The following is a 12,559-nucleotide window of genomic DNA, read 5'->3' as shown; positions in this document are numbered from 1 at the left end:
CAGGAATTTACCACCTGAGCTAGGGAAGCATTTGGGGAGAAAAAAATGAATTAATTCTGGCTAGTTTTCATGCCTTTTGCTCTCTGCCACCCTGCGGTGTGGCAGGTAAACAGTGTGCAGGGGTAAAGCAGTTTGATGTGCTCAAGCTCCTACTCCGCTGTCAAGGGTAATCAAGGCCATCGATAAATCAGGAAGGTTTCGGGAACGGGTTGTGTTCCACGCCAGTCCTAAAATACAGCCTTTTGATGGTATCTGGACATAAAATGTGTCTTTGACCCTGCTTTTTCACAGACCTGTTGGTGTCTAAGTAATCCAGGCAGGACTCAATTTAGAAAATATACTAGGGGTGAAAAAGGATATTTGGGGGCTTGTATTCCGCTTTCCTCACCTAAAAATAAAATTTTCTGGTCCTTTTCCCTGCCGCTGCTCATGCATATTTTATATATTCATTAGAGAAAAGACTTTAAAATGTACATAAATCTTGCCTTGCTCATCCAGAGCTGACAGACTGAGTTTCGCACACCTTCCCAGAAGGTGCTGGTTGTTTAGCCGTGACCAGCCGGTTCCAGCTTCGGCAGCCGACAGCGGGGTTTGTGCGGCCGGTACTGCCGCCGGCAACGGCTTGGCCGAGAGCCGGCACCGCAACGTCCCGAGAGGCATCGGGCCATCGGTGAGGTTGCAGCAGACTGCATCCCCAAAAAGGCTGTCCGGCGGGAGCTACTCGTGGAAGGCAAGGTCTAAATCCCTTTCCTTGCTTTTCCTGGTCTGTATTTTAGCCCGGGAAGGGGAGTTTGGAAGCAGGATGGGTTTTCATGGCTCTCCCCACCGCCCCAGGCATGCTGCCAGCCCTGAATGCACAGGGACTGGCAAGAGCTGTGGATGCGGGGTCCCAACTCTTTGACTTCACACGGCCAGGATGGATCGCCCGCAAGAATTGTCCATGGAGAACTTTATTTCACGTGCGCTTCCCAGATTAGCTTAGTGTGTCAGGGTAAGTAAGTAGGCATCAAATTTCCCAGTGCCAAAGGTTTTGTGAGCGATGCTGAGAGTTGGTGATGGAGGGCTGTTAGGTAGAGCAGACCGCAAGTCGGGGCCGCGCAGGGTAACCCAGGCGAGCAGAGACGGCCCCAGCCCCGCGGCTCTCGGGTGATAACCGGCAGCACGCAAGGGCTGCGCTGGTGCTAGCCTCCGGGCACCCGCGTCGGAGGAGGTAAAGAGCGTGTAATGGATTCACTAGCGTCTGTAGTGCAACCTTCCCATAAATACCTTCATTGATGGACTGACTTTTATTTTTTCAGGCAACTGACAATGATGTGGGCACATATGGGAAAGTCAGTTATTTTTTCAGCGATGACCCTGACCGGTAAGTGTGACTGAACCACCGGCATGGCTTTGATTCTTTGAAATCCTCTTCTAACCTCGCTAAGAAGCCACATGGCAATTAAGGGTATTTGTTATGTCCTACCTGCGAGACAGACACCCTATGAAAACCCCACTGTGCTGTCTCCCAAAGGGGTGAGTTAGCTTCAGCACATGCCCAAAGCTCAGCACGTTTAATTGCTTTGCTAAATTGGGACCTACAGGCACCAGCATTGCTTGGGACCGATAAATGCATTTATCAGCGAGTTGTTGACCCTGGAGCATTGTGTGCGACCTAGTCATGGTGGGCGGTTGGGGGAGGCATGTGGGCTGCCCAGCAGAAGGGATTTGGGGGCCTCTGAGCCCGCTTTCTCTGCCTGCAGAGCAGCACTGAGGGTTTCTACCCCACCACCTGCGTCGAGCTCTTGAAGATGCTCTGGAACCTAACATCCCTCAGAAGAAAGCCATGAACCTCACCCACCACGTTGCTAGCTGTCAGGCTGCTACCATCCCATCTCTCCATCTCCAGTGTGTGGTCACCGGGGCTTTCCCCCTCCTTTCCTGTCCCCTCAGTTTCTCGCTGGACAAGGACACGGGTGTAATCCTCCTGACGGCTCGGCTGGACTTCGAGACCATGCAGCGCTATACCCTGACCGTCATCGCCCGGGACGGCGGTGGGGAGGAGACGACAGGGCGCGTCCGGATCAATGTCCTCGATGTCAATGACAACATCCCCACCTTCCAGAAGGAGGCATACCTGGGGGCCCTGCGGGAAAACGAGCCCTCAGTCACCCAGGTGGTCCGGCTCCGGGTGAGGGACCGGAACAACTCCTCTGCTCGGGATGCATGGTGGGGAGGCGGGAGCAGGTTAGGTCCCTGTCCACCCCTGCTGCTCTCCCTCCCACATCCCTCCTGATGAAAAATCCTTTGGGCTTTACTGCGAAGTGCAGCTGGGTGTGGTGCTGCAGCCGTGGGCTGCCTCCCTCCTCCTCCTCCTCCAAGTCCCGTGCCTATACGGCATCCCCAGGACCTGGGGCTTCTCCCAGGGCACAGGCGCTGCTTTTGTATTGCTTTGCTCTGCTCAATAAAGGCAGCAGGCACGGAGGGGAAGGTGTTCTGCTTGTTGATGGAGCTGTAAACCTCTTCTGTGGAAGGCAGGCAGGCAGGGAAGATTGTTTGCTCTTTCAGCACAAGAATAAATGTGCTGTGATGCGAGAGCACAACTTTCCCTCCGTGGGACCAGGCTGGGTGAGGAGGGAGAGAGGAACCCGGCAAGTCCTTCCTGGGAGGTGGGATGGGAGGAGAGGCTGGTTTACAAGCCCCCTTGGGGCCCTGATGAGTCTTCCCCCCCCCCCCCCCCCAGCCTGCACCTCCCGTCCCCTCGGCTCTAGCACGTTGCACGTCGCACGTCGGCGGCACAGCTCCCGTCCTCATTTGCTCTCTCTGCTCACGCCCTAGGCATCTGATGAGGACTCCCCTCCAAACAACCAGATCACCTACAGCATCGTGCACGCGTCTGCCTTCCGTGACTACTTTGACATCGCGGTGTCGGAAGGGTACGGAGGTAAGTGCTGGTCCCAGGAGCGCGATGCCCCTGACAAGGAGCAGCAGCTCAGACTGTACTCACACCCCTGCAAGCAGTCGTGTCGGCCAGCTTTAGGAACCTGCTTCAGCAGCTCCTCTGCTTGTCCTGACCTCACCTGTAGCACCGTCCTTTGCAGCCAGGCTCGAGCCAAGCTGCTGCTGAGCCGAGTTTCCGTGGGCGTACGGCTCACTCCGGGTTATACCGGTGCAAGGAGCTTGATAATGCCCGGCACTCATGGTTTTGGGGCATTGCCACCCCTGAGCCTGCTGCCATCCTGCTCTGTGCATGAATGCCCCCCTGACCATCCCATTTTGCATCCTTTCAGTGATTAGCGTGAACCACCCCCTCGACTACGAGCAGGTAGCCAACGGGGTTATTTACCTGATGGTGATGGCCAAGGATGCCGGCAACCCGCCACTCAACAGCACCGTCCCCGTCACCATCGAGGTGTTTGTAAGTACGGCATCCGATGACCCTGTCGTGGTTTCCCTGCAATTGCTCCATAGCAGTGCCGTTAATCCATTGATAACCCAGCAAGACCGTCCCGCCCTGTGGATGTCTATGTGTGGATTGCAATTACATATGTCTCATATAGGTATATACGTGCCGTATATGTCTCATGTACATATGTGTCACGCACATTGGTTAAAGAAATGCTGTCCCTGCCATTTGGTAAGGTCTGAGCGTTGGAGGGTGAGTGAGGGTGTCCCTGCGGGAGTGTCACCGCAGACAAGCGCAGACGGGCTGTCCTGACCCCATGCAACTCCTCCTTCTCCTCGACCGTGCATGATGCGTGGGGAAGCCACTGGAATTGATGTGGTAGGAGCCACAGTTAACCACAGGGTGAGAAGCAGAGCTGGGGACAAGCTGGACATCTACCCTCTGCCCTTGTTTTCGACTGGGGAGGTTCAATGAGCACCCGGTGAGCCGTTTTCGCAGGGAACTCCCAGCTGGGATGCTCTCCGTGCCCATAGCCAGAGGCGCTCGCTGCAGCTCGGATGCAGGAGAGCAAGTTTGACTGTGTGTTAGCACTTGTAGTGTCAGAAATTATTCGTCCCTGAATCAATCAAGGGCAGTTGATTGTTTATCTCCCCAATGCCAGCTGTCCCAGCCAGGCTGTGGGCTTTGCCATGCATCTCGCAAGGCAGCATAAGTGCAAACCCCCTTGAGGAGGGCTTGCTGCTGGAAGAGGTAAAGCATCGCAGCGTTCCTCGGGAAGATTAGATCGGATTGTCACTTTGAGGCACATTGTGGCTTGAGGACGTCTGGAGGGAGGTATTGGTGATGTAGACAGTTTGCTTGATAACCTGTCAATCTGGCGGTGATGGGATCTAAGCCAGGCTGGTGGCAGCATCAGTCTGCAAAGGTGAAGAAGGCGAAGTCCACAGGGCCATAGGATGGGAATGAAGTCCCATGAGCATCCCTCTCCTCCAGCTCCCTCACCGTGCTCGGGAGAGGGGGAATCAGGCAGTGCCGGGGGGTCAGTGGTGGTTAAATACATCCTTCCCACGCTGTGCTTTAGACAGCATAAACATCTCCTTCTAAAGACCACACTTCAGTGGGTCAGCTCCTCCAAGCTGAGTCTGTACGCTGGTGGGTTTTAAGTAGCTGTCACTTTTCCCACTCTCAACCAAAGGGCTTTCCTCTCAACTGGAAAAAGAAGGGGAGAAAAAAAAAAGTAGAAAATAGGAAGACAACAAGGAGGAAGCATTTCACTACGGCACTTGAGGAACAAGAGCCGTGAAAAGGCAGAACAAGAGCAAGTGTGGAGGGAGGTAATTTTTTTTCATCCTTTGGTTGTTGGTTTTTAATAAAGAAGTCAAACTCGCCTTGTAGATTTCCCATTAGGGGCCAATACGCTTTTGTAGAGAGAGCCGCCGAATCAGAACTAATAGCGCGTGCCACGCCAGGATCCGGGGAAATATCACTGCTAATAAGTTTCTGCCTCGCTCCCTGCCGCTGATGCCCTGTTCGGGGCGAGGAGCCAGGGACTTATAGCTTGCGTATGTCTGGAGGAAAGGGGGTTGTGTGCTTAGCGTGAGCATCTGCCGTTCTTAGCATCCCTGAAAATGATATGACGGCTGTCTGAGGGTGAGGGCATAGGGAGGAAGGCTGAGGGTCGGGGGAACCGTGGGAAGCTGGTTTAGTGGCAGCCAGCGAGGTGGGATCATGAGCGAGGTGGTTTAGTTGGATGCCCTCTCCTGTGGGAGCGGAGGAAGTGGGCCAGGTCCCGCCTGGCCGGGCAGCGGGTGCCGCAGGAGGCAGGCAGGAAGGTTTTGTGGTGGGGAGCTTTGGGAGTTCGCGTTGCTGAAGTGGGAAATGTCCTTCTCGAGTAGAAAAGCCATGTGCCGCGCTGCAGGCAAGTGCGCACCAGCTCTGGCCAGATGGAGAGCTGGCCAGGAGCGAGTCCCTGCCTCCCCCAGGGCCATGGCGGTGCTGAGCATGGCCTGATGAACTCAGGATCACTGATAAAATGGCACAGCATCTGCTCTGGCTTGCGTCCACCCAGCCCGGACCGTGGCACAGCTCACCTGGGTCCGGCTGCCGGTGGATGCATGCTCAGTCTCGCCGTTCCCTTTACCTTTAACCTGCCCAGATCTCGTGGGTTTGCCCTGGGGTGATGACCCCAACCTGGCTCTGCGAGGAGGAGGAGGAGGGATGGTGAGGACAGTACCCCGGGCAGCCGGCAATTTCCTCATCACCCTCAGAGGAGGCGCAGTGAAAGCTGAGTGATGCAAAGGCTGATTAAAGACCACCTGCTTCCAGCAATGAGAGCAGAGGATGGCAATTTAATTGCAGTACGATGGGCATCGCTGGCACGTGAAATTGCCTCAAATATCAAGTTCGGTGGCAGCAGGAGCAGCTGAGCCTGCAAGTCCATCAGCGGTCTCCAGGTAGAAAATGTTTTAATGTCCTGGCGACTCCATCGTTCCCTCCGTAGGCGGTCAGGTTTGGTTCATTTAAGGCAGATTCTTAACGTTGTTTAAACAGCATTTAAAGCCCTGCTGGGGGAGATTTAAACAGGTCTGAAATCTGTTTTGAGGGATGTCTCAAGCAATTGCTCCTGCCTGGTTTCACGAGGCCGGCCGTAGTCGCTGGCAGAGATGGGCTTGGAGGGAGCACGTTGGTATGAAACCACCTCCCCGCCCCTCGGAAAATGCTGTAGCTGCTCTCTCTGCAAACACCCACAGCACTCCTTCACTTAAACAAAGGCAGCCAAAGCTCAGGAGCTCCCCTGGCCAGTCCAGTTTGCCTGGTGATCTGGTGGCCAGGATGACCTGGAGCACTAAGCCACCACCAGTGTGCTGCTCCAAGAGGGAGGAGCTGGTCTGTGCCCGATGCTGCTGTGCTTCACGGCGGTGTCTGAGCCTTCCCAGGGCTTGCGGTGGAGGCAGGAGCAACTCAGAGGATGCTCGGCTGCAAACGACAGTGGTTCCTCAGACCTGTTGCGTATTGCCCAGGATGCTGGATAATGAAAGAGTCAGTGTTGTCCCCACTGTATGGCCCAGCAAAGTCACTGACAATCAATTTACCTTAATCTCAGCTGCCTCTGCCATGAAACCGTGTACTCAGACCTCCGGTGCCTTACCCCTGAGGCCACCTTCCCCACGCTGATACCTTGAGCTGGTCACATCTTGAGATGCAGTCAACCGGGGGCATCCCCGCACCAGACTTCTGCAGCTGTTTGACTGTTTTGCCTTTTTCCCAACCAGCCTCTCGACCTTCTCTTTGCTTCAGGATGAAAATGACAACCCCCCCACGTTCAGCAAGCCCTCCTACGTTATAACCGTCATGGAGGACATCATGGCAGGTAGGGAGCATGGCCCTGCTCTTTCTTCAGGCTAGCAGAAAGGCCTTGGGGATCTTACAGCCAGAATGGAGTGGCTGGTGGCTTTTTGGAGACGCAAAAGCCAGACACTTGGCAGAGTTTCATAATTGAGGGGTCTGGGGGTTTGGCCCCACTGTGCATGCAGGTGAGAGGACCCCTTGGCAAGGTGACCTATTTGAGGTGGGTACGGGAGCGGTGTGGAGGGACGGGGCAGCTGGGGAGAGCCGCTCCAGGCTGCAAATGCCTCATCCTAACCCTCGATTCTGCTTCCCCCAAGGAGCCACGGTGCTGTTTCTCAATGCCACGGACATGGATCGGTCCAGGGAATACGGGCAGGAGTCAATCATCTACTCCCTGGAGGGCTCCTCACATTTTCGGATCAATGCTCGCTCAGGTGAACCTCCGTACACGCTCTCCCTCTTTTCCTTTCAGTTCCCTCTCCTGAATTTCCCCTGGTTATCTTCCCCATCATTTTTCCTCTTTCACCCTCACTCCTTCCCCTGCCCTTCCCTCCCCTCCTCTCCCCCGAGCAGCCTCCTTAGGAAAAACACGATTTAAGGGATTCACCAGATTTCAGCCACCAGCACTTGCTCGGTCACCGTGGGGGCTTTGGCAGAAACATCGGTGGAAGCTCAGCTCCTGGTGGGACTGATGCCTGAGAAAAGGCTTTGGCTAGAAGGGTTTACGTTAGCTGAGGAGATGCTGCCTGCCTTCCCGTGCTGGCATCTTTTTCAGTCCGTTACGGGCAGGAATGGACAGAAGGGATTGCAGGCGGTCGTTACATGGGCTCCCGTGGGAAGACACAGCACAAAGTTTACAGGAGCTTGCTGACAAGCTGAGCCTTCCAGAGTCCGTCTGTTTGAATAAGAAGAAAGGGCCCATTTATGAAGGATCCTGTCTCTTGTTTTGAGGGTCCCCGATAGGTGCCCCTATTTGCCGTACAACATCTCTAATCCCTCTCATCTCCTGTGGCTGCAGGAGAAATCACAACAACATCTTTGCTGGACCGGGAGGCCAAATCCGAATACATCCTCATTGTCCGGGCGGTGGATGGAGGCGTGGGCCACCACCAGAAGACGGGCATTGCGATGGTGAGTGTGTGAAGGAGCGATTCCCATCTCCTCGAGCCCCCAGTGCCGGCATGGAGAAAGGCTGCCCAGGCACCAATGCTTCAGTTCCCCGTGCTAGCAGTGTCTAATTTTAGCTGTATGAATGGGCAAGGAGCATAGGGTCGTGTGTGCCCTCTGAGCTGCCCCCACTGCTGCTCGCAGCCCTTGCAGAATGACTGTCTGGACCGTGTAGACCTTGAAATCAGGCTCTCTTTCCTGGCAAGCCATTCACCCAGGAGCTGCTTGACCTTCCAGAGCTTTACGTGTCCAGCTCTCCGTGCAACGGCGGTAACGGGTACCTATTCTACCCGCAGCACGACTCCCTTTGTTCACGCCTCTTGAGAAAATGCGTAGTTGGAGAGCCTGCAGGCGCGCTTAGTTGTTCCTGATGATTACTATTCATATACTGCCTGGATCAAGGGTTTCCAACTGGTTTGTGATGCCTGGGCTCCTCAGAAAGTTCTGGTGGAGGTGCATTGTACTGCAGATAAAAGCCTGCCGCTTTGCCTTGCCCTTTGCAGACATCAGGGAGACCTGTTGTTTGCAAAGGGTTTGTAAAAGTCTTTGGAAATATCAGGAGGTCAGAAGCCAAGGATCCATCTCTCGCTGCTCGTGGCACCCTGTTGGTTTGAACATTTCATAACATTTGGGTGCTCTTGCTCCTGGGACGCTCGGTTGGGTTGCAGGAGAGATGTCCCACGCGACAGAGGGTGATACAGAGAAATATTGTGGTTGTGCTGAGGAGATCCCTAAAACAATTGCCCTCACTGCTGAGGGCCATCAGGAGGTGTATGATCCAGGGAGCAGACTAGAAGCTCCCTATGGAGCTTCCCAGAAGCACATGATGGCTTTGACCGGACAACCGCATGGCCCGTCGGATGCTGGGTTCCCCTTTGGGGCTTTGGATGAGATGGTGTGCTCCTAATAGCTTTATTGAAGGCAAAACAAGGTTTTTGCAGCACAGATTGCGATTAGGAAAAGAAAAATGCATCGTGATTCCTAAAAGGTTAAAGAATATCAAAACTCGGTGAGGGGTGGGTGGTCGATTGAATTTGTCTGCTGTCATTAGCAAGGATATACACCCGGGACTTGAAGCTGTTCCCTATAACCATTTTTGATCAAGGGTGCATTCAGGGGCTTTGCAAGGTCCCCCAGGTGATGGACAAGCACCTGGGGTGCTCGGAGTAGAGGTGGGTCACCGACCTACCCCAAGGACCACCGCCGTCCCTTGGCTTGTGCCGGGGGCCACATCCTTGGAGACTTTGGTGCCCACGTTTGCCTCTCTTACCACGGGGGGGCACCAGCAGCTCAGCCTGGCGTGGCTGCGGGACCCCGTGGTTGGGGAGCAGAGGAGACCCCAGGCGAGGCTCCGCCGAGCCCCCCCCTCCTGTCCCTTTGTCCCCCTTCCCCTGGACTGCAGCTCTTCCCTCAGACACCTTTATAGACTGACAGACCGGATTGAAACTGGTGATGAGGGGAGGCGAGAGACTCCCCGACAGCAGGATGCATCCCACAGGCTCGCTACTCTCACTTAGATGCCGTTTCTCACGCTGAAAATGAAAATAGGTAACACTTCAGGGCACCATCCTCTCCCGTGCTCTCTTGTCTTTGCACCTCCCATCCCTTGTTACCATACCCTCTGCTGATTTCTCATTTATTCCTTTTTTTTTTTTTCCCCCTCTTGCTTTTTACCAGTCACTCAGGTTTTTTTTCCTTCCTTTGCTGCCACACTCCCGCTGTGCCCTCTCTCCCACTGCCGTGACTGGTTTACATCCTCCCCCCCAAGTAAAGTAGCTGCTTAAAAACACACCTTGAGCCCCTGCCGTTATTTTAACCGCAGGATAATAAGTACGCGTGAGCCAAACCGAGGTCGGATATGCCAAGGAGCCTTGGCTGAGAGGATGCAGGAGGTTATTTTTCTGTGGGTTTTCCCTCCAGATCGTGAATAAATGTTGGGTACCCAATGCTGCCGTACACCCAGGGGACCCGGCGTGCTGTCCCGGGAACCGATACTACCCGATGTAGCCTTGCTTGCTTACTCTCTCGCAGGTGAACATCACGCTGCTGGACATCAATGACAACTATCCCACGTGGAAAGATGAGCCGTATTTCATTAACCTGGTGGAAATGACCCCCCCCAACTCAGACGTCACCACGGTACGTGCGAGGGAAGGGGGCTGTTGTGCTAAAAGCCTCTTGCTTTCACCCGGTGAGGTTGTCACCCGCTTAGCTGGAGCAGGGAGTCACCTCTGAACCGGTGGCACCTCCAGTGGAGCCCCATCTTGCAGAAGTCCATTTAAAAGGTTACTCCTGAGCCTCCTCGCTGCTGCCCATCCAGTGTGTTTCTCCTCTGCCGGGATTTTTTTTTTTTTTTCCTCCCCGAATTGCATGGGTTTTGGCCAAATTCTCCTTTTCTTAGCCTCGCCTGCGACCTCCTTCAAGGACCTCTCTGAAAGACATTGATTTACAACCTTTCAAATCCCTCTGGTGAAATAAAAGAGAAGGAGAGAGGGAGGTTTGTACTCCATCATGCCGGGAGAAAAATGACGGGCACGAAACGGAAAATAAATGAGGGAAAAGTGAAGAGAATCCACAAAATCACATAAGGAGGACGGCTGCAAAAGAAAAGGAGTTGGGGAGGGGGGGGAAGAAAGGTCCGGCCGCGCAGCCCGAGCCAAGAGCAAGGCGGTTTTCTCTCTTCCGTGCAGCACCAGCCCCGCTGCTCGGTGCCTGCTTGAAGTCCTCTTGCCTTTGACATCCCAATTAGTAGCTGGGAAAATAATTATTGTGTCACCGATACGATGTAAATTCAGCTGCAGGACAAGCAGTGGGGGCCGGGGAAGTTATGAGTGTAATGAAGTTGGGGTTGGTTTTTTTTTAATGTAAATGTCCCCTGTAATTAAAAATGTCACAGGGAGAACAATAAAGCACAAAATGTCTGGTGTGGAGGAGAACTCCACCGGTGAATTATTTCCAGCGTTTCCGATGCAGCAGCACAAGTTCCTCAGTGTGCCTCTTTGTCCCGTTTATTTTGTTTTTCTGAAGGGCCCTTGTTTTCTAGCTGGTTTTATTGAAAAGGAGAAAAACCCGTTTGATTGCTGCGTGCTCACGTCTCTCTTGCCACGCCATTACCTCCCAGGCTTGCAGGCCAATTTCGGTGAGATTTAACACCGCAGTAGAGGTCTCGAGGGTACAAAATCCCTGCAAGCATCATGAAAATATACAGCTGTGTGGAGGAAGGAGAACCTCTTTCTGCCGCTGGTATGGGGAAGGCTATCATGGGACCTCAGCCTCCTTGTTAGACACTGGTGAATCTACACGGAGATGCACCCTGGGACTTAATTCCCATCGCTCTGCTTTAATTTTTCCTGTTTCTCCATGGCAGGTGGTGGCCATCGACCCAGACCTGGGGGAGAACGGCACGGTGGTGTACAGCATCCGACCCCCCAACAAGTTCTACAGCCTCAACAGCACCACGGGCAAGATCCGCACCACCGGCGTCCTCCTGGACCGGGAGAACCCCAACGCCCAGGAAGCCCAGCTGATGCGGAGGATCGTGGTGTCGGTCACTGACTGTAAGCTCTGCTTCCAGTCCTCTTTGCCACGGTGGTTTATCTTGCTCCACCATGGCTAGAAATCGCTGGGGCTCGGGTTGTGCGAGCGTTGCCCTCCTCACCCTCTGCTTTCCCCCTCTGATCGTTTTTAGATGCTGAGTTGAACTTTTCTCAGCCTGATTTTTCCCATCTGATGAAGTTCCTTTTTTCTTTTTCCCTGTTTTGAGCATGAGTCACAAAGATGTTTTTCAAGTTAAAAAATGAGAGTAGGTTAAAACTTGCTGCTAAAACAAACCAGAAACCTTCAAAATGAGAGTACAGTCATTTCTGTAGCAGCCCTGACAATAACCCTGGGAGGCAGAAACTCCCCCTCTTGTCAGTCTGGCTCCCCCAGTATCTAGGAAAGCCGACTGAGCAGGTCGGGGGGAAAGACGTGATCAAGTGGTGAACGTAATTTTCTCTGGAAATAGTGTCTTAGGGAAAATTTTTTAGAAAAAAAAAAGATAGAGATATGAAGACAATTTTCTATTATCCAGCCTGTTTCCAAGAGCCAGGAGGCACGTATAACCTTACCTCTAACCTCTTCTACTTTTGCATCACCTCTGCACTCTGCTATAGCCATCGTCCCATCCGTCCTGCCAGAAAGACAGATAATCACAGACTGGTGTTGCTCTTGTTTTTCAGCTGCATGCACGGTTAGCCATCGGTCTGCCTTGCATGCCTGCTGCCAGGGAGAGTTTTCCCCTGCCAGAGCACTGTGCCATTGGCCCGATAGGCTGCAATGCAAGGGGTAACACGGACAGGTCAATGCCTTGAGGAGGCAGCCCCATCCTGCGCTACTGTCTTCATGGGGAGTGAGGGCTCCTTTTTAGGGGAAAGGGGTGGAAACAGCTCCAGACATTAACCTTGAGACTCCATTCCTGGCTTCTGCAGGTGGGAGGCCACCCCTGCGAGCTACCAGCAGCGCCACGGTTTTCGTCAACCTGCTGGACCTGAACGATAACGACCCCACTTTCCAAAACCTGCCCTTCGCCGCTGAGATCGCCGAGGGCCTTCCCGCAGGCTCCTCCGTCTTCCAGGTGAGCGTGTCCCAGGCTGGGAGCTGCTGATGTCGCTGCCAGCA

The 12,559-nt window shown here is 53.9% G+C and overlaps 1 protein-coding gene across 1 annotated transcript in view; it reads left to right on the top strand.

The window, feature by feature from the left end:
* Positions 1 to 578: 578 nt before the first annotated feature.
* The window catches only part of LOC104157947 (cadherin-23-like), a gene marked incomplete at both ends in the record, with an annotated part of 32,338 nt that continues 20,357 nt past the window's right edge, over positions 579 to 12,559 (top strand). Inside the window, 11 exons of the mRNA XM_009695496.1 lie at positions 579 to 670; positions 1,299 to 1,363; positions 1,933 to 2,170; positions 2,818 to 2,923; positions 3,270 to 3,397; positions 6,683 to 6,755; positions 7,051 to 7,167; positions 7,752 to 7,864; positions 9,932 to 10,039; positions 11,268 to 11,457; positions 12,370 to 12,515. Of these exons, the coding sequence (XP_009693798.1) occupies positions 579 to 670; positions 1,299 to 1,363; positions 1,933 to 2,170; positions 2,818 to 2,923; positions 3,270 to 3,397; positions 6,683 to 6,755; positions 7,051 to 7,167; positions 7,752 to 7,864; positions 9,932 to 10,039; positions 11,268 to 11,457; positions 12,370 to 12,515 (1,376 nt within the window). The remainder of the gene's footprint in view (positions 671 to 1,298; positions 1,364 to 1,932; positions 2,171 to 2,817; positions 2,924 to 3,269; positions 3,398 to 6,682; positions 6,756 to 7,050; positions 7,168 to 7,751; positions 7,865 to 9,931; positions 10,040 to 11,267; positions 11,458 to 12,369; positions 12,516 to 12,559) is intronic.

This window comes from Cariama cristata, unplaced genomic scaffold, assembly GCF_000690535.1.
Source record: "Cariama cristata isolate BGI_N322 unplaced genomic scaffold, ASM69053v1 scaffold2822, whole genome shotgun sequence".
Classification (NCBI taxonomy): Eukaryota; Metazoa; Chordata; class Aves; order Cariamiformes; family Cariamidae; genus Cariama; species Cariama cristata.
Note: the sequence above shows the minus strand (reverse complement) of the source record. Positions and strands in the feature narration are given on the sequence as shown.